The sequence below is a fragment of the Myripristis murdjan genome, chromosome 16 (genome assembly GCF_902150065.1).
Source record: "Myripristis murdjan chromosome 16, fMyrMur1.1, whole genome shotgun sequence".
Lineage (NCBI taxonomy): Eukaryota > Metazoa > Chordata > Actinopteri > Holocentriformes > Holocentridae > Myripristis > Myripristis murdjan.
Genome location: NC_043995.1, coordinates 27,236,544 through 27,258,981, shown reverse-complemented (window position 1 = coordinate 27,258,981; position 22,438 = coordinate 27,236,544). Strand labels below are relative to the sequence as shown.

General features: G+C 41.6%; 1 protein-coding gene across 1 annotated transcript; it reads right to left on the bottom strand.

Annotated features, from left to right (window-relative positions):
- Positions 1-4,124: 4,124 nt before the first annotated feature.
- Positions 4,125-21,793, bottom strand: brd2b (bromodomain containing 2b). Its single transcript, XM_030071991.1, is given in 13 exon segments — positions 4,125-5,770; positions 5,969-6,097; positions 8,280-8,587; positions 10,066-10,319; positions 10,631-10,876; positions 11,201-11,329; positions 12,520-13,017; positions 13,492-13,655; positions 14,003-14,095; positions 14,098-14,146; positions 15,065-15,202; positions 15,943-16,231; positions 21,656-21,793. Coding segments are annotated over 13 exon segments (2,457 nt in total). The 5' UTR covers positions 21,688-21,793; the 3' UTR covers positions 4,125-5,642.
- Between the last annotated feature and the right edge of the window lie 645 nt (positions 21,794-22,438).

Here is a 22,438-nt window from a genome sequence, read left to right as displayed (position 1 = left end):
ATGTTTGTTTTGCAACTTTCGACTCCATCACTTACTGATGCAACAACACACTAGAGATTTAAACAAAATCTGGTTCATAAAAGCTTTTACATTCGCTGTTCTAAATGGCAAGGAACTGATTCCTTTTACATTTTCAATTTGTGTGGAATATTTATATATATGGAAGAAGAACTGGGTAGTTAACATGAGCAGCGCCAGGCTCCATGACTGGAAACAAGACATCACCGTACTGGACATCACCGCACTGGGCTGTGCTGCTAGTTTCGAGGAGCGCAACCCGAGGCGCGATCAGTTTGGTAGTTTGGCACACCGAGGTGCGCTGAGATGGGAGTGGCGTTGCAGCAGGGGGAGATGTCGACAGATTCAGCTTGGCATAGTAGTGAGTGTTTCGTGCCAAAAGGCTTCACTGAGGTGCACTCAAAGCTCGCCAGTGGAAACCAGGTCTACTGTCAGCGCAGGGGGAGCGCAGCTGGTGTAGTGGAAGTTTGGCTGACCGGCGCACAGTGCGCACACGTCACCAAAATCTCACAGGCAGGTGTCCAGAATGTCAGGCACATTAACAATGCAATAAATACCCACAAAAACCACTATTCAATGCTACTATTTCAATCAGCACATAAATTTATCTCCATATCGACTGTCCCGTCACATCTGATGTCAGATCAAAGGAGATTGGCACCATTTGGCATGCATAATGGAAACCCAACCTGATCACCCGTTAGTCAAACAATGTGTCCAGTACAGTGATGTCTTTTTTACAGTCATGGTGTCTAGCGCTGCTCATGTTAGGCCTAACTACCCAGTTCTTCTTCCATATATATAAATATTCCACATAAATTGAAAATGTAAAAGGCATCAGTTCCTTGCCAGACGGGCAAGAAGGAAGGGTAAGAAGCTTGATGAAAATAACATTAAATTTGTAGCTTTACTTTTATTCAGGCACCTCAAACCAAATTTTAAGCAAAGTATTGGAGCAGGTCCTTCAGCGTCATCTCACAGAAAAGATATGTGTGCCTCCATTATAGCCAAACCTTTGGGAAGCGGGGTGCCAAATACTGTACTTCTTTCTACAACTGAGAATTTAGAGGAATTTGTGGGAGATTTCCAGTCTAATATTCAGGACCAAGTATTGAACTTACTCCCAGATGACTATGGATATTCTCATTTATCCAGGTCATCGTTCTCTTTGGGCAAATTGAATCGTAGGCAGCTGGACTTGTATTTGTCTTAGGAAACCCTAACCCTTCCTAACCCTCCCTATCATTCTAAATTTCTATTCCCCTTTTTTATTGACTGTTTTTATTGTTTTAAATTGTGTCTTGTTGCTTTTAATGTTTCTGTAAAGCACTTTGAATTACCTTGTGTTGAATTGTGCTATATAAATAAACTTGCCTTGCCTTGCCTAAGACAAATACAAGTCCAGTTGCCTACGATTCAGTTTGCCCAAAGAGTACTCCCAGATGACAATCCCTCCAGATCAGCTATAGAAGAGTTGTTCCAAAGCATGGACAACCCTTTTAGCCAGTTGAATTCTGATAGCAAATGGAAGAAATATTTCAAAGATAATGTGATACAGTACAACCAGTTGAACTGCACCTAGGAGTAAGTTATTATTCCAGAAGGAATAGCAAAACTGGAAACTATGAGCAAGTTCCAATCAATGACAAGTTCATATATATTCCAATACTGAAAACACTCCAGTTCATTTTCAAGAATGGAGATATTTGTGAGATGACGCAAACATGTGCTCAGAGTGACAAATATGAGGACTTCAGTGATGGCAGCTACTTCAAAAGTCATCCTTTGTTTTCGAGTAATAAGTTTGCCCTCCAAATCCAGCTGTATTATGCTGCATTATGACGAATTTGAGTGTGCAAATTCTCTTAGTTCAAAAAAAGGTATACATATGGCCCTTTTCCTTTAGTATCTACTCGGCTCGACTCGGCTCAACTCTACTCGCCTCGACACGGTTTAGGTGGTTTTCCATTACAATTGAGTAGCACCTCGCCGTGGGTGGAGTCGTCATAGCAAGGCGGCGCACCGTCCAGCTCCCTCTGGATTCTTTGGGCCGCCACCAAGCACAGAAAAGTCTCCACGTCTTTATTTGACCGCGGTAGCGGTTTGCTTGCCATTTTCCGACTTTGACAACTTCACTGACGATCAATGCGCACGGCCGCTGTTGCCGTTTTTTTTTTTTTTTGTAATGTCAGGTTTTGTTTTCGTGCAGGAGTCGCTCTCGTCACTCCCTGTCCAATCAGTTGCCTGCACGGCGTTTACGTCACATTTTCAGCTCGACTTAGCTCGACTCAGCTCGCTTAGAACCCCGGCTGAGTAGGTGCTAAAATGGGACCTGCTAGCAGGTACTACCACCTAATGGAAAAGCTCTTAAACAGAGTAGAGTCGAGCCGAGTCGAGCTGAGTAGGTACTAGTGGAAAAGGGGCAAAAGTCGGCTGCCTTTACTTCATCCTTAGAAATCTTCCCCCCAGGGTGATTTCCACCTTAATGAGCATCCATCTGGTGTCATTGTTTCATGCATAAGATGCTAAGAAATACGGAATTGATGAAATACTCAAATCCTTAGTTAAGGACTTAAAAATATTAGAGACTACTGGGGTAGCTGTTCCATTTGCTGAGGTTTCTGTACGTGGCACCCTTGCACAAATTACTGGCGATATCTTGGGTATACATAGCATTCTTGGGTTCTTGGAGTCATTTAGTGCAAATAATTTCTGCAGATTTTGCTTAACTGACAAATCTTCAGCTCAGTCAGTTTTCTCAGAAGATGACCCACATTTGACTTTAAGATCACCAGTTCTTAATGGTCAACATCATACTAGTTTGGTAGATGATCCTACATTAACCTGTTCATTTGGCATCAAGAGCATACTCAATACATTGCAATATTTCATTACTGCAGAAAATTATGCTGTTGACATCATTCATGATATTTTGGAAGGTGTTGGTAAATATGAGGTCAAATTATTCTTTCTATATTTGATTGAACATTTCATTTCTAAAGAAAGCTTGTTAAATAGGCTATATGCTTTTGATTATGGCTATCTGGAACAGAAAAACAAACCAACGAATATTAACCTTGAGTGTGGAGGACATACTTTAGGATTAAATGCATCGCAAACACTGTGTTTGATCACAAACATACCTTTGATATTTGGTGACCTGGTATCAGAGGATGATTTGCACTGGCACTAGTTGCTGTTGTTGCTGAACATTATAAATATTGTCTAAATGATTCACTCAGATAAGTACCGAGGCCTCATCGGGCCATATTTGGACACGAGAAGAAACCTATAAGAGCTTTCACTCCGGACCCCGTTACTCCACACGAGGGCTTTCAGGACCCGAAACTGACTCAGTGCTGCCAGGCGCACTCTGCTGAGACTATCGCTGTCTACATGACAGTGACACAAAGGGTCGAAATTCTGAAATAACTTCTTCATGCCTGAAACCAATTACTGTTTGCTTGTCTTCAATGCCAGCAGTGTTTCCACTCAGCAAATGGATAGGGCACTTCAGTAAAGGCTCATCTGGTAACATAACCCACTGCTGCCACCTACTGTAGAACTGGGATAAGTACCACATCTAGGAGTGTAAAGGTATAGTGCTTCTTATTATACCGTGGATTGGGACTACACTCCACGGTCATGAACTGTGATGACGGGTGTTTTGCATCAGGGCAATTAAGGGACTTGATCCACACCCCCAGTATTGCTTTATGCACTTATTGCCTTCTTATGACCTGAAGATCTGACCAAAACCTCACAGGGAATAGAGGATTTTTGCAGTTTGTTGACTGTGGATGCCTCTTCTAAGTCAATCAGCAGCTACACCATGCCTTATACTGCATGAGTGATGTTTTTCTTTAGTTTAAAGCAATGATTTTCCTTCAGTATACTTCAGTAACAGTATACTGCTGTTAATTTATATTTTTTGTATTTATTACAGCATTTTTGTCAATTCTTTAACATGAAAATGCAGCATAAATGCAAAAGAGGTAGGTTGATGTGGTTTATGAAAGGAAACTTTGAGAAGCTGATCAAGCCTGATTTAAGATGTGCATATCAAACCCCCATTCACTCCAGTGCACAAGGAATCCGAGGCTTTATACAGAACAGATTATTTTAATATACACAGCTGTCAAATGAAAGGTAGGTAGGCTTCTGAGAGGCAGCAATCCAGTCGATCAGAGTCGATCAGAGCCAGTAATGCTCAAGAAATATTCTCCAGGAAAAGATAATGGGACTAAAAGTTACAGAAATTTAAATGGGAAGTGTGGCATGTAAAAAAAGGAACCAAGACAACAGGAAAATTAAGAAATACAATTGTTTGTACAACAGTCAAATACAGTTTAAGTATATACAAGTGTTTCTTCTTCAGAGAACATTCAACAACAGCTTGTACTATGTATGGTCTGGCAGGACTGGGCCGATTCAACTCCAGTCTGTCTCTGTCTACAGGAACGCTGTAGGCTCTGAGCGTCGAGCATCCAGAGCATCTCTCCTAGAAACCTTCAAGTTTTCTAGCACGGCAAATGTCTTAAGAAATGGTAACATAATACTTTACACACTCAGGTCATAAATATCTTTAAGTTAGACCTACAGTATATTTAGATACAGTCAGTGCTCTACGTTCTGCTCTCTAAGAAACAGCCATGTGACGTAACATGAGAGAAACCCAGAGGTTAAGAACAATATCAGAAGGGAACTTGAACTGATGGCAAAATGTTCAAGACAGTGCTTAGATTAGTGTCATGTTTATAAGATGATGTAAAAAAAAAAAAAAAAAAAAGCTGGTGGGTTTTTTACAGTGTAGTGTACCCATGAAATCCAGACCAAGTGGATGAGTAAATCAATTAAATACAAAATCTGTAAATTATGATAATGCCAAAAGTAAGAGTTTCTCACGACTGTCTACCACATTGCAGCATTAAGCTTCATGTCAAACTGAATGAGACTTAGCAAGAACAATGGGTGCAAACATAACAGAGCAACAATCTTACTCAAACTTGAACTCTAACCAACCCTAGAGATTTTGCCTTGCATGTGGCAGATACCAAAATGACCCTTAGGCTTTCCATTATTTGCTGCTCAGTCACTGTTGTGCAGATGGAAATTAGCTGGGTTTAAGTGCAAGAGAAACAGAGCTCCAGGGAGGTTACTGCCAAATTGCTAACAACTCTATTCTTTTAAATAAATTTGCTGTTACTGACAACAATCTAGGTCATTAAGACTGAGGCTAGGGGTTGATTTGGAGTAAGGCTCATCTCTCCACATAGTTTCATTACTCCACCTCCCTCTTTGGGGGCTTCACCATAAAATTCTTCTTTATAAAAGAAACAGATACGTTTTGTACAAGTATTTATAGAGGGTGGAGGAGAAACCAAGGCATTTAGTGTTTGGGTTCAACAATTATTCACAGAAACCTTCTGTCACATCCCTCACTCCCACATACAAAACCCCCCATCTTCATCTTCGTCTTCTTTGCTTGGCGCCGTCGTGTCCAACAGGGGCGCCCTCTCAGCCCACTACTGTTTCAGGGTGTGTTGTGTGTCCTGGGCCAGCCCAAGTCCCTGAGTTCTATCGGGAGACATTAGTGTTTCCTCGTTTAACCAGTGGCAAGGTTCTCAACCCGAGTCTGAATCACTTGTGTCTGAGGAAGAGGACGATGAGGAGGAGGAAGAGTCCGAGCTGGAGCTGCTGCCGCTGAGTCGCGAGGGCTGGGCGTGAGTCTCTACAGTGCTCGGCTTTTCCACTGAGATGAGAAGAGTGAGGCGAGAAAAGGTTATAGCTCTACTGATGCAACAGACAGAGCCTACTTTTCCAAAACAGTGTAATAAAATGTTTTATAAGACAATAATTATACAACCATTTACATCTAAAAAAAAAAAAAAAGGAACATGTATGTTGTGAGAGGACTATTGAGAATTGTAAAGAGGATGTGAAAGCTCACCCTTAGGTTTTGGGGGCTTCTTGCCAGAGTTGAGCTGCCCGCTGACATCCTGCAGCCTCCTCTCCAGTTCCCTCCTCTTCTCCAGAGTCAGCTCCTCTTTGGATTTGCCACTGCTGGCTTTCTTCGCTGCTGAACAAAAGAAAGAGGAAAGTGAGGCTGCTCAAGACCCGGGTTCAAGTGTGCCCCTAAATGTAAATACAGGGTAGTGCAGATGAGAGCAGCAGTCAGAGCCGGTGCTGGGGAGGGGTGGTTTGGGGACACCAGAACTTTCTTCTGGAGCTTTGTGGGACAAATTAAACCAACCATCAGTGAACGTAATAAATTAATTCTGCATGTACACAGCAACAATATTCACAGAGGGCAATCAGAGCGTCTGAAGCAGGATTTCACTGAACTACTTAAAAGACTACGAAAACTTTTCAATCATTTATCAGTAGGCCATTACCAGCTGTTGAAAGAGGAATTAATAAGTTTAGCAGACGGCGTGAATTGAATGCATAACTTTGTCTAACCAGCAGTTTAAAAAGACTGAACGATATTGACAACTTTAATTTGTTCTGGGGCTGCAGAAACCTTTTAAGAGCAGATGGCCTTCCTCCAAAAAAAAAGTCTTCAATTACAAAAGGACAACTTTCTACACTCTCTTAGTCAGTTATACCTCTGTCCTGATGGTACACCACAGTCCAAATCTCAGCAACAGTTCAGTCCCAGGTCACCTACCCCCCGTTTGAAGTTCACAGACGAGATGGAGGAACTGATGAATGCTGCCATCAAACTCACCCCCCCATCACCACTCTGTGTGTGCCAAGCTTCTGGCTTCACCACGCCCAAAACCTTGCCTACCAACTCGTTTCCCCCATGCATACATTGCACCCACAACAAAAGATATCCTTAGGAACCTTGCTAGTTAATACCATTTCTGGTAAACAAAAAGACTCCAGATTTGTTATGACATTTACAAAGAAGTAGTTCATATTTGCAGTATTTAGAATATATAAAATAAATAAATCGAGGATTAAGATTAGATTTTCTCTAAACTGTGGGCCTGTAAATCTGATTAAGGGCACTAAATAAACTCGAACTTAAAGGAAGTTCTGGAGTGCCACTGACAGTGTGTGCTGAAATTGCTCTAGCTCAATGTATGTGTACAATACAAAAACACATAACGCATACAGTGCATTTTAGGGGGAAAAAATGTGTATATATAATTTATTATCATTGCCACCAAGTGCAAAGTCTTCTGTTATATATGATTGGTTCCTTGATTAATCAATCAAGAGGGAACCACACTTTAATTTCATTATACAACCTGTTGTATAATGACCAATAAACTTCCTTGTATCCTTTCATTTTACCCTTTGGCTACAAGTGGGTATAGGGATAAATACATCTGGCTGCACATTAGTTGCAGTCTGAACCAAGTTACCCTAGTAAATTGCATTGCTTGGTGTTGTTGGAAAATTATCTTCATGAAATGGTTGAATGTTATACCAACCACCACATGTCATAAAAAGCTTACTTCATCAAAACTTATTTTTTGCTTCATCTATCATTAATTAACTCATAATTGCCTTCTCATAACCCTGTGTTGGCCTCAGTACAGAAGCTCCTAACGAGCATTATCGACTCGTGAGGAAAACCAGCCTGTCAGTCAGTGTCTGAGAGACTGACAAGACAACTGAATGGAAGAAGAGGGGGGACATACAGCAGCAAAGTCAAGAACACTAATTGGCTGGGGGAAAAAATGACATGTAGCCTAACCGTCAAGTCATTTTAGTGTCAAGCCTCAGTTATGTTTGATTTTTATGTTAAATTTGGTCAGGGGGGGAAAAAAAACTCTGGGTGTATTTTACAGTTACAACTGGTACCAGAAAACAGAGATGCAAAAAAGAAGAGTTGCAGCAAAAGCGTAAGGTTAGAAAGTCTGGACCCTATATTGGTGCACACCCAAAAATAACACTTTCCCTGCGTTCCAATACCCATACTACCATACTATTTAGTAGGGAAAAAAAGAATTAGTATGTCCCAATACATACTAAACTACATACTTTGTAAGGGCAGCTGCAGTACATACTAAAAGTAAAAAGTATAAGTATGCGATTTGGAACGCAGGGATAGGATAGTTGTATCAGATGCTGTGTATTGATAAACTGTCCCCATATTTACAGAGCTGTCTATGAACAATACCCAAACCATTACTGACTACAAAAACAAACAAAAAAAAGCTTAGTGCCAATGACTTAAAAAGACACCGTCAAACCAAAACAAGCCCCTATTTGCCTGTCTGGCTTGCGTCAGCTCCCTTACTCACCATAAGGCTTGCGGGGCTTCTTCCTCAGACAGGTCATGACGTATCGCTCCAGCTCCTTCAGTGTGGACGGCTTGAGCGTTTCAAAGTCAATCTCAATCTCCTCAGGGTTGGTGTCCCTTAGCGAGGGCTCTCTCGACTGAATGATGTGGACCACACGACCCAGTTTCTCTCCCGGCAGCTTGTTGATGTCCAGACTCAGCTGCCGTTTCTCATCGTACGACATGGGCACGATTTCCTCCTCCTCCTCTGAGTCATAGTGGGGCAACATCGTGGAGGCCGGTGGGGTGTAGAACGGCTTCTTTGTGTTCCTGTGGAATGAAAAGAGGAGATACAGTCAGTGCAAGATGGAAAAAAAAGTAGGGCTGCTCCAGTCAATAAATGATCATGATGTTAAAAAAAGTCATCAGTGAACAGCTCAGCACCATTTCAACTACCAAAACTTTATGTATTTGTTTATTTATTGTTAAGCGGCCATGCACAGGGCTTGACATAAATGTTGCCTTTTGATGGCCTCGATCAGAGTTAGCCAAGAGCTTAGTTTCATTTGTTGTCCCTTTGCCAGGTCATGGTTAAGAATATTATAAACACGATGTGACAGTTTCTGATAGTGACATTGATTCTCATTTATCAAAGTGGAGGAAGCAAATCTGAGTGTAAAATGGTTGTGCACTTATTTCACTGACAAGATCGGTATTATCAAGTTACGCTTTTGTCGTATTGGTAAGATCAAACTAATGTCTGGTTGGAGAGAATAACAGATGAGCAAGCCAGAAAAATGGTTGTTTCTAAATGAATTATTTTTTGATCCAGCACCTTCAGTACATTTTAACAGATGTCCATACTTCTCAACTCTCAAAGCTGATTTTTTTTTCTTAACAAAATTATTTATTTTGTCAATAAATAAACTTGCATACTTATTCTAATCTCTGATGATCAACAGGTGATGCCCTAGCTCTTGTGCTGTGAGAGAGACAGAGCAAGAGAGAGAGAGAGAGCGAGAGAGAGATGATGAGAGATGATGAGAGGATGAGAGATGATGAGAATGGTGAAATCATGCATAATTTCTGTTTTCTTTTTTTTTTTCTTAAGATTTTTTTGGGCAGATGTAGTATTATGGTTGCAGGTTCTATAAATGAAGTGGTAAGTGATGTTTCAATGTGGCATATTTTTATTACATTACATTTATTATAATTATTAGAGGATGGTGGGAATTTTCATGTTGTACAGCCTTACTGGCAGAGCTTGTTATTGCCTTGTAAGAGGCGTAGCGGCCTGTACAGCCTACTCAACAAAACAATTTGCAACAATAGGCAACAAGAGAATTCAGATTTAACTTCAATCAGGTCACTTTTGAAGAGGTGCGACTGTTTGATGTATCGCACGTGGAGGAGTTCTTATGTCTTTCCTGATGATCAAATCTACACTCCTTTCTACACAACTTTGATAAATGAGGTCCAGTGTGCTTTGAGTTTCATTGCCTCTGATCATAGATCAGAAGCATGTTAATGCACTGGACAAAAAGCAGCTGCAATGATAAACTTTTAATGTGCTACCAGCAGCAACATTTGAAAAAGCACTAAGAATTGATATACAGATAGGCAAGATGTGTAAATCTGTCAAATACAATGCTATATTTGTAAATTTGTATTTATGCTTGTTGTAAGTCTAAACTCTAATATGCAATGCATCATTTCAATTGGTAATCGGAAACAACACCAGAGAAACTGGTGCAGAAAAAGTTTGGACGTTTCATAAGAGTCAAGATTAGATATAAGTTTGAACTGACTTGCTGTTCTTGTTGCTCTTCTTCCCTGGGCCTTTCTTCCCCGGGGTGGAAACTCCTCTAGCAGCCTTGGTCTTTAGTGTCTTGCCTGGCATCTTCCACTCCTCCGAGCCAGCTCTACCCCGGACTCCTCGGCTATGCTTCTCTGGCTTCTTCTTTTTCTTCTTCTCCTTCTTGTCTTTCTTCTCTTTTTTCTTCTTGGGCTTGACGATGGGGCCTTGGGAGAGAGCAGCCAGCTGTTCATGCACTGCTCGGAGCTGTGAAGAGGAAAAACACCACAAGACTATTTATGTAGAAGGTAAGATGCTATGACTGAACTAAAAGGAAATCAGATAGAATGTATAAAGCACATTTATGCTTATTTAACATGCCTTTCGATGGTAATAATGCAACAAGATGATAATGCAAAGCAGTATCATCTTAAATCCACAAAACACATTTCAACAGCCTGGCTTTTACATATTTTGCTGCGTTTTTTCCTGGTTCATGTCTTGCATTTTTGCTGTATTCTGAAACACACTGTATAAATAAATGTTATCATCATTATTCGAAAGCAAAGATGTCTTACCTGTGTGCACACCTGGTCCTGTAACTCAGCCAAGCGATGTGCTCGCTCTTCCTCACTGTCGGAGCTCGGGCTGCTCTCGCTCTCCTCACTCTCACTGCTGGGCTCACTCTCAGAGGACGAGGAGGATGTAGATGACGAGGAGGAAGAAGAGGATGATGAGGAGGAGGGGTGGCCGCTCATTGACATGGGTGTGTGCTCCATATGCGGTTCATCTGGCATCTTTGCGAAACGAAACTCAAACACATCCTGAGGGACATGATGGACAAACAGGAGAGAACAGAAAAGGATAGAGAGCAAAGACTTAACTTTCTGAAAATATAATGTAATTTCTTTTCATTATTATTTTTTTTTTAAATTATATTTATTGGCACATATAAAAACAAAACATAGAAGATGTGCAGGTGAGATTAAAAAACCTTTGAGGTTTATAGGAGTCTCAGTAAGCATTAGAAGCAATAACATAAGTTATGTAATCCACAAATTACTTTCTACATGTTGCAAAAGCAATGTGGCTCAGTTGTTATAGTTTTAAAAGGTGACATGACGGTAGAATCTGACTCATAAGCTGACCTGCAGCTTCCGTGCCATGCCCACAACATCGTGGTCAGGTGGGTTGTATTTGTAGCAGTTGGAGAACATGAGTCTGACGTCAGCAGCAAACTGCTGGGCATCCCGGTACTCACGACAGTCCATCTTCCTCTGATGAAACATTTAGAGTGGAGAGAGGACCAACACAGTTAGCATCTGGACAAGAAATACATTATCTGACTTTCCTTATTGTTCCAGCGCCCTCTGTTCCCCAAACAATATTACATAATATCAAAACTACAACACTAGCAGTATTTCCCCTACCACAGATATCCCAAACTGCTATCCCCTAATCCCGACAAAAGCCAGTGATTTTAAACAATGATTTTCCACTAAATAGAAAAATACGCCCATGTAAACTTCAATTTGTTGTATCACAGAATTTTCACAACCTCTTTTGTTATTTATTTGTCTGTAAAATCTGTCTGTTTATGATAAATCTATCAGCAGATTCAGCTCAGGCTATCATGCTGCACTCTGCTGTTGACTCAATTGCAGTGACACGGCTCATAGTATGAGTGAACACAGTGAAAATCTTTTGAAAAATTTTTTTTTGTCCCCTAAGCATGCATTTCCACCACTCGCACCGAGTTTCAGTAACATATATTTGTTTTCCTTTTTTAGGTTACATTTTTGGCATTTCTGCTTTATTTGATAGTTACAGTAGAGAGAGGCAGGAAAGACAGGGAGGAGAGAGAGGATGCCATGCAGCACACAGCCTGGGCTCGGATTCAAACCCAGAACGCTGCATTCAGGATTCAGCCTTGGCAAGTACTATGGTCTACTAGATAAGCTACCGGGGCGCCACAATAACTGAACTTTCAATACAAAGCAAACTACAGTGATGTGAACTACGAGTGACACATCTGACTACAGTGCACCTTCATCGTTTGCTGTCCACCACAGTCTACATTATGCACTTTGCAGCATATAAACTGAAATGGACCAGCTTACAGGCAGAAACAGATGCAAGTCAGGCAGAAATATCGGCAATGCCAGTGCCAAGTGCCGAGTCCAGGCACAAGGCCATCACAGCACGTGTCAGGGTGGGTCCAGCTTGGCTGTAGGACCAAAAATACAAGCAGTGGTTCTACAAAATGGAACCTAATAAGTTATCACACTTTCACCTAACTAATCCACTGATAACACAGCTGTGCCAGTTTTATTAGTTTGAAGATATTAATGTTATAGTCAACTCAATATCCAACTAACCAATTAATAAACTCAAGGGGAAACACTGGCATTTGTAATGTTGTTTTTCTACGAGTCTATCCATTACTTAAGACTATGTCAGACATTACCTTGATAGTGCTGAGATCCATGGGAAACTTGATAATGTCATGATAGTCGTGAAGCCCCAGTGCGGTTGCATCCACAGGCGTGTAGAAAGGCCAGGCATACGCGGTGTGCTTCTTTGACAACATATCCTTCAGTAGTCCACTGCAGTACCTCAGCTGTGGGCTCAGTTTGCCCTTCCTCGAGGGCTGGAGCTGGACAGAATCCGGTAAGTCTTTCTTTGGGGGTTTGATGGGGCGTCCGCTGCCCACTCTGCGTCCAGTGCCGGCCATCATGGGCTGGAGCAGGACAGGACCTGTGGGGCCTCTGACCAGACCCATCCCAGGAGGCGTCTCCATGTTCATGCTCCCCAACGAAGAGAGGGTAAGTGGGGAGGACTCGTGGACCTGGCCACCGTGGCCTCCCTTCCCCAAACCCACCATGCGGGCTCCACCCGACATGCCCACAGTCAGGCCCATAGTGGACGGCGTTGTGGTGTCTGCCTTCCGCTTTACACCTTTTTTCTACAGAGAGAATGACAGTGGTGGAAAATCATTTGCTTTGTATATACAGGATGGCAGAAGTGTGATACAACCAAAAGCAATTACTACAAAAAAGACAAGAGATATTATTCCTATGAAAAAAAAAGAAAGTTAATGACAACATTGTGGCTGGTTTCTGGTTATGATGTTGCTACAGTCATTTCCCTGCCAATTCAACTGACCTACACATTTTTTCTTAACAAAATAAAACACTGAAAACTGTTTATAAACTTACATATGTGGGCCACTCTGCCTTTTAGAAAGCATTAATACATCCCCAACATAAATCTGTGTAATGTGTCTCCAGTAAATCTTTAACACCATTTTCAACTGATGCCTAGAAATGCTTTTGTAAGTCACCTTATTGTTTTACTTACCAGTTCACTGTTTGTGAAGCAATGTGTTTTGGACAGTTCTACAAATTATGTTTATCATGATTGTGCATTGTGGCCGTACCTTGGTGGTGGGCTGTGTGGGAGGCATGCCCATAATGTTGGCAGGTGGCAGGCTTTTGGTCAGTACAGTCTGGGGAGAACTGGCCAACATGGACTCTCCTGTGTCCGAGGAAGAAGGGGAGTATGCTGACTGGGACACTGCTGGCACCTGGTGAGCCCTTGATGCTGAGGGACATAATAAAGTGGAGAAATGTAATTGGGTTGAAGGATAATGTGCAACAAAAGTCCTTGCTTTCAAATATAATGCTAAACAGTTTTGACAAAGCCCTTTATCATGTGAGACATGAGGCTTTCCATCAAATTGTTGAAATCTACTTTTGCATTTATTTGTTTGTGGCACACAGATATGAGAAAATAACTGCTGCAGCAGTTGTAATCAAATTGGAAAGAAACTGACAGTAGACTGAGGAGGTCTCCAATTCCCTTACTGACATCCAAGCATTAGCATGCCCACCAAGCTTTCCACTGATACAATAGGCTTTATTCAAATTCTCACACAGCAACTGACTCACCGTTAGACTTGCGGCCTTTGCCCTTGCTGGTTTTGTTTCGTGGAGCGGGAGGAGGCAGTTCAATTTCCTCCTGGGGCATCTGAGCCACCTTTGGAGAAAGATTTTCTCCAGGGACTGAGCCATCAGCACAATGTCATCTGTCGGCTGGCCAGAAAAAAAAAAAAAAAAAAAAAAAAAAGATGTAGCAATCCTCATGGTGTCATTTATGGAAGTTCACATTAGTTGCTATCAGTACATAGTGAATTATACTGGGCTTCTCTCAGAACTGAATGTGTCTGAGAATGAAGTATCACTGCACTGACAAAAGGTACGCATGCTTGGATAGCTTTCTCAAATAAACGGTTAAAAAAAAAAAAAAAAAGTACAGATTGTGTCCAGTTTGAGGATAAAGCAAGGCGAGCAAAGGAGGACACAACAGGAAATGTAGACACAATATAAAAAGGAGACTCCCCATTAACCCTTTGAAACCTGAGCAAATTCACTTGCTTTCTTTCAAACACATGGGGGGGGAAGGTGATGACCAAAATAGAAAGAAATTAGTCAAAAATGAACAAGAAACTAGTAAAAACAACAAGAAAATAACCTAAAAATACACTAAACAAAAATTGCCAGAGAATGAGCAAAAATGGGTTTAAAAAGACAAGAAATAAATACCATAAAATTATACAGACAAAAGTTAAAAGTCCATGAAAATTACCAAAACAAATGCAAATAAATAAAAAAATTACAAATAAAGACAAAAAGTCTTTTTTTTAAAAATGTCTTTTTAAATTCAATTTTCGATATGCCATTTTTTCTGAAATCAGTTTTGCTGTTGTTTTTTTAAAATATAATAAAATAATAAAAATATAATATTGTGCATTTTAATCTATCGAAAAAGGTGTAAAAAAGTGTGTCGGTGTGAAATGTAGATCCTAGCTGTTCACTGACTTTCTCTACAACAATGCACAATGCAGACTGCAGTGTTTGAGTGTGTTATGCCATTATAGCTATAAGAGAGAAAAAAGAGGGTAAACAAAAAAGAAGAAATAAAAAGTAGAGTTAAGGGGAAAATGTCCCTACCTTGTTGTAAATGTAGCAGTTGGTGAACATGGTGTTGAAGTCCTGTATGCACTCACTGGCACTGCGATAGTAATTGTTCTCTAGGCGCTTTTTGATGGTCCCCATGTCCATCGGCTGTTTGATGATTTTATGATAATCCTGGGAAATGGAGAAGGAGAATGAGAGAGAAACAGAGGAGAGGGAGAGTAAGCTTCAAACAGAGAGTCTGATATTATGAATCAGCCACAGAAGTGGACAAAATCCATAATTCAGCAACTTCAGCCTGACAAATGAACTTCCCGAACAGACTGGAACTTCTGAGTGATGTGTGTTTACCTGTCAAACTAAAAAGATGGGCTTGTTTTGATGAATAACTTCATCAAAACAAGCACATCTTCAAGATTTAACTGCAGAGAGTGGACAGATATAAGATCAAACTTGAAAAATGGAGTCAGCTCACAGTATCCTCCCACACAGTGCTCCCAAAGCTTTCATCTCAGATTTATAATGTACAGTCACAGTGGACCATAATGTTACCACATGACCTTTTGTGTTTTGAGTGAGGGCTCTGGCTGCAATGACAACCCAATACTCATTCTTGATGGCAACCCTGCAGGTGAGACAAGGCAAAATCTAACTTCTTGGAGCAAAATGGCATAAATAGTCTGTGCTTGGGATGAGCAAGTTCATGCCCTGGTTGCTGAGAGTCATTCTGAGAAATGTAGGGAATTACAAACTTAAGTAGAAAACAGAGGAAAGTCAGTAGACTAACAAATTAAATCACAATACTTCCTTTTTTTCATTTAACATTTCACATCAGAACACAGATGGGGGAAAAAATTTCAAATCAAATGTGAAGGAACCATCTTTCCTTGCTAAAGCTCCTGTATTTAACTCACTGGTAGGTTAAGCCTGTAGGCATCCACCGGCTCGTGAAAGGGCCAGGCAAAGTGGTGCCTCCACAGAGACTTTATCAGGGCCTTCTGCAGGTACTGCAGCTGGTTCGTCATGCGGCCCTGCCGGCCGGGGTCCCTCACAGGGGGTTGTGGCGGGGCTGGGGGGACCTGGGGCGTCGTGAGGGGCAGAGAGGGGCTCTCAAAATCCTCGTACAGCAGGGAAGGCTTGCGGATGCGTTTTCCCGGGCCACTGTGCTGCTCCATCCCGCCACTGGACAGCCCAATTAGAGAGCTGAGAGGAAAGGGGAGACAAGTAAAATATATGCATGATACATTGTTTCGACATGCACAGATTGCAGGATGTGTGATACTTAGGAAGGCAAATTAACTCAAACCCATCACGCTACAACGTTTTTTGTTGCTTGATACAAAAAGGAAAGCTTTAAGGTTCTCATTTTCCATGACTAATCTAAAAGAGAAGTCTGTCTGATGTAACATAATTTAGTCTGATTTGGTGGTTCTTTGATACACAGAGTTTGTCTGTAGTGACACAAAGGCTCTGCATTGACAGCGATCAGTTCATTCTGTGCTCTGGTGAAGGGAGTGCACTTGATCACTTTATCAAACGAGCGAAACGACACCAGTCAGCAGCCACAACCTGAAAATGAGCGCTGCCTGATTTGGTTGTTTGACAAACTGATCAAAAATGATTGTGACTGGAGCTTCATTGTACATGCAGAGCCTGTGTGTCTCCTGCCTGTAAACATGCATGTTATGCTGCTACTGTCACAGATAATGTTGCCTGGATGATAGAACCAGGCGTTCAGTTACGTGAGGCAGCTTTTGTGTGTGTATTCAAGTTATCAGTGGCACGTCACCCCGGTGCTGGTTAAAAGCCGGTGGTTATACATAAATCTGTTGTTACATGTAAATAACACAACTGAGACACAAGTCTGTCACCTGTTCCCTCTCCGCTTGTTGATGCTGGTGTCAAAGTCGTATACATGAAAGTGAAAGTGAAGGAATCCTGAATCATGTGTGGTAGAAGTTTGGGGAAGGGTTGTTTTGTTAGAAGAGGATAGACTTTTGAAGTACCCAAATGATGAAAATTATGGTTATTTTAATTGTATATCTGTATTTAAATAATAACACACTACATGTAGCTGGTGAAAATTCCTGTATTTTTTCATATTGCAATATATATCACAGGGAATTAAAAAGATCACAATGTCAGTCCCTCCCACCCCCCACCCCCAATATCATGCAGCCCTAATTTCTAGGACACAACGATGAAGGAAGATTTTTTTCATTCATACCACAGCAGGAATGGCAAATGGCACAGAAATTGATAGAGTCCATAATATATTAACAAATGAAAAACAACTGAAAACTGATCCTCTCTACTATGTGAGATAGGTTTTTCTGATAAAAATCATGATTTTACTGAATGAAAGGTCAATTTCCCAAATGGAAAACAGTGTACCCATGTTTCCTTGGGGATACAAAGAAAAGGAAGGACCAGGGAGGGAGGGAGGGAGGGAGGGGGGGGGGGAGAGAGAGAGAGAGAGAGAGAGAGAGAGAGAGAGAGAGAGATGCATTGGTGAAATAAATAGCACTAGTTAACCACAGTAAAGCAAAGTAGACTGCTGCATGACTTTATCAATGTGACAACTGGTTAATCTGCCACCCACTCCTCCCCACTCACACACAGAAGATCTGCTGACGTCAAAGGTGCTGGCTACTCACGACTCACTGAGGAAAACTACACGGCCAGTGAAAATAAGACTTTGATTATCCCACTGTCAAGGAAACTAGGACTCTATCAACAGGCTGCTACTTTTAGCTCAGTCACAGGAACCGCCAGCATGGATCCTCGTCAGCTGAATGGAGTACACAAAAGTACTTTTATAAATAATAAGGCTGCAGTAAGACCCCAAATCCATATGACTTAAAATTACATTTACCTTGATCATGGTAAAACAAACTATTGGTTGTCGCTTTATCGCACCAGTTCATAAACACTTCATGAATCAAGGTAATATACAGTATACATATATTTACAACCAGGGCTGGGCAATATATATCAATATTTTAATCGATATTGTGATATGACACTAGCTATCATCTGGGATTATGTGTATCGTATTGCTGTCTTTTCCTGGTTTTAAAGGCTCAATTACAGTAAGGTGGTGTAATTTCCAGAACTTACTAGACCGTTCAAGCAGCACTATTATTTGGGTTTATTCTTTTAGTTATTATAAAATGCATTACTGATGATTATTTATCAAAAATGTCATTGTGCAAATATTTAGTGAAGCACCAGTAGTCATCTCCATAATATCAATATCAAGGTATTGGGTCAAAAATATTGCAATATTTGATTTTGCCCATATCACCCAGCCCTATTTACAACTAGTGTTATGCCTGTGGTAGAAACCAACAATGAGTGTGCCTCACATCTTTTAATTTTCAGAATAAACAAGCACACCCTGGCAGCTGCATCTTTTTTTCTGTCATAAACTCAATATATAGTCTTGTATCAGGTGGTTGTATTAACTTTCTAATATTCCCTCTCATAATCTCCACTGCCTCTGACGGTGTTTACAGTTAATTTTGCTTTATTCTATACTACGTCTGGCAAAGCCAAAGTGTGCCCCGATGGCAGACAGTCATTTTTCAGTGCAAGACCTTTATTTCAAATTGCCACACTGTCCCTACTTCAGATTTGGCAGGTTCAGCACTCGTTAGCCTGGCTATTTCCACACATTTTGACTGTGTGGAATCAAGCTTACAGACTGAACAAGGCAGACAGAGGTACTGTAGTTTTTCTGCAAGAGCAGAGCATAGCACAGTGGGGTAATCTTTTACCAGACATAAAACTATGAGCTGTATCAGGTTGGGGAGAGATTCATAATGTCTCTAATCTTGTGTGTGTGATGTGGAGGATGGTATGCATCATGTAGAAGAGTAACAGACAGGATCTCATGTAGGTAAATTTCTCAAAGTAAGTTAAAGAAGTTTTGACTCTATGTCACTTGGTTACATAAGCAACAGATACCGTACCACCTGGACGAGACAGACTGTTGTCAGACAGCCATAAAGAAAACATCCCTCGAGACACAACTATCTCCCATCCTGTGTGAATCTTTTCTTCACAAGGTTAACTCTAGAGCACTGACACTGGCCAAGTTACTGTATCATCACGACTAGGCCTATATTGGCAACTGCATTTGGTTAGCTGGGGAATAAGCATATACCTGTCCACCTCAGACAACTCCCATGTCTGTTTGATAAACTGACCATCAACTAAACTGTTTTGTGTCTAGCTGCTCAAACAGCAGATTATTATTACAACTCATGATACACAAACACACACATGCATCCTATTTCCTGTCTTCCACGTGTACATTCAATTCATCGCATATGACCCGGGTCTACCATGCCATGCCATCTGCAGTTCCTGTCTCTCTGGACAAAAGTGTCAACTAAATGAAAGATCGAAAGTCCTCACACTTTACAAGAAATCTACGTTCCGAAAAATAAATTCATGCCAACACAATAGAGAAACACCTGAGGTGCACGTATGGAGCTTGTCATTCACAGAGGGGATGGGCATTGTGAAATACTTTCATTTATCATTCTACAACATTTCATGAGTAAGCTTCAAAGTTTTTCTATGCTGGAGCAAATATCCTACTTGGAGAAATAAGACTGCAGAGTCCAGAAAAAGCCTAATGTGTACATGTAACAGGAAGAGCCACAGGTGAGGACACTCTACAGTTATGCTCCTCGGTGATGGCATTGTAAAATGTTATGCAACAAGGACACAGATGGAGACAGCTATGTGTCTAAAATTCTGTCAGTTAAACTCTGCACGGATCTGACTGCTATCAACAACACTCATTCTGTTTACAATATAATTTACATGGAAACATAAAACAAAATATAAGGAGGTACAAAACAGTAAACACGGTCAAAAGAAAGTGGTTCAAAATCAAATATGATAGAAGACAAGACCTGAGTTTTTTTTTTTAATATAACAAAAATTTCTCCCTTTAGCATACAACCAGACAAGGGGCCCTGAAGGCAAAACATGATTGCCTTTAGCCTCAAGTATGAATTGTAGGACTAAAAAAAACCTTGATATTATATCAGAATTATACTTTATCGATTCCCGAGGGGAAACTGGGTATGTACACTGGGTACATGAGATGTAAAACTTTGCCATGCTGTCAAAGCAGCATTGTCCTGCATCACTTCTCCATGGAGCATGGAGGTCTCTAGGGCTGTATGTGGGAAAGCTACCTCTCCACCATAAACCCCATCATCCCTTCTTACTATACTCCCCTCCATGTAGAGCATGTGATCCAGATTTGTCCCAGTGACACACAAACAGGGGCTGAGCTTGTGAGCTCATTTTCAACTCCAACAAGACTCTCAATGCCGACATGCAGCAGTTCCTTACATTAGGATTAAGAAATATCTCAAAATAAGTCATTATGCGGTAAATACCTGTAGGCCATCAGCCATCATATAATATAAGAGACATTATCGCGATTCTTGGAGAGTAAAAACGTGAATGACATCCCTTATCATTATTATTACCACTGTAATTAATAATAGCTCTAGTGATAATATGACAAATCCAGCTGCCCAGTTCCCTGTTGGCGCCTGAGGTGCGCTCTTCCGTTTCCACCTGCATGCAGGCGCACCATTCAACCAAAATAACCCGTCCTAATAAAACATCCAAGCCATGAGGAATACACCCGTGCAATAGAGGCTACTCAGTGAATCAAAATCAAACGCTTAATGACTAATTATTGTGTCTTAGGAATATAAAAAAAAAAAAAAAAAAATCATTAGCCTTAGCATTTAAATCCCAACAGCTGGAGATCGCGTGGCTCCGACGCCCCGCCCTCGCCGTTATTTGTAAACACAGCCCCGGAATGACAGAGCCGAAAAAAAAAATCACAGCAGAGCAACGTTGTACCACAGAGGCAGAGAATAAGCTCTTGTTTAACCACTACAAGGAGGTCAGACCGTCATCATGCCAGCGTGTTACTGACATCCATCACGCTGCCCGTGGCACACAGACTTTTGTTCGCCGGCTGTGGAGCATGAGCTGCGGGCTAACAGCTATAAGCTAACAGCCTAGCTAGTGTCATCTGACAGCAACAAATACTTCAATATCTAATGAGTCACTGAGGGCAGGTTAGAGGGGGCTGTGTGTGGAGACATTGGAGAGACAACTGGACGCAATACTTACTACCAGTTAGCGTACATGACAGCCACAGGGGCTGGCCGGTTAGTTAGCACGGAGCGTTAGCAATGAATGGGCAAGTTGACACAGAGCCGGCGGCTGCAGCCGGTTGACCCGACCGGTGAGGCTGCAGCTGTCACTCGCCTTGCCGCTTGGGCTTTTTACTTAAACTGAAGACACCGGCTTCATAAGACGACAGAGACACAAAACAACAACACCTGAACGGGCTAGACAGTCAGCACTAAGATGAGTTAACTCAGCAGTTAACCTGCAAATCAGCCCATTCACTCACAAGCTAGCGTTACTAACGGAGAGCTAACACTGAGCCAGAGATGCTGACATTCAGTCCAGATTCAGAGGCTGCAAAAATGCAAAGCTAAAAAAAAAAAATAATAATAATAATAATAAAAATCTGCCCCTAAGCACAGATATACACCTTAATGTCGCCGGTGGTACCTGTCTCTAGGCGGGTTGATGGCCGCTTCCATCAGGGTGGATCCGGACTGTTGTTACGATCCAATTTTTTTTCTCTGTACTGTTGACGCTGTGTTTCTGTTTGACGTGCGAAGAGCCACTCTCCGCAGCGAAATGGCGCCTAAATGCTTCCGTTTGGCGCTATATAAACCCCCCACGTGGCAGTGCCGCGTACATCCGGTCACGACCAGCGTCACGGAGCGTTTTCATTGGCCACACACGCACGTCCGTCACGCCGAGGCACACGCCCAGCAGTCGCTCCGCGGAACATGTTGTACTATTCTCATGACGCTTGCATGTTGCAGCTGCAGAAACACAAAGGTAGTGTTTGTTGCGCTGCGTGAATTGTCGCAGATTTGAGAGTATGGCTCCATGCTTTACGCACAATTAATATCCATCGCATAGCCGAGCCATTTGAGGAGTGATTTGTGTTTTTATTCTCTGCATGGGAGGACAGGGGGATGAGTTCCCACTGGAGCCTTTGTTGTTGAAGTTATCCTCTGACGCAGGTTTTGTCAAAGCCATGAAAGGTTGTATTTTTGTCGGCAACGTGGGAATAAAGCACTGTAATGTATGTCACATTGTGCATTTAGCCATGAACTGCCGACAATACGTGGGCTGCAGACAACGGAGCCATGTGCTCTTGTACACACCAGGTGGTGGCAAAGACCTCTCAGGCTTTTTCAACCCCCAAACTGTATTGTTTGTTTCTGAATATAAGATCTGGCATGTGATTCTGGAGTTCATTTTGGGTGCATTAGAATT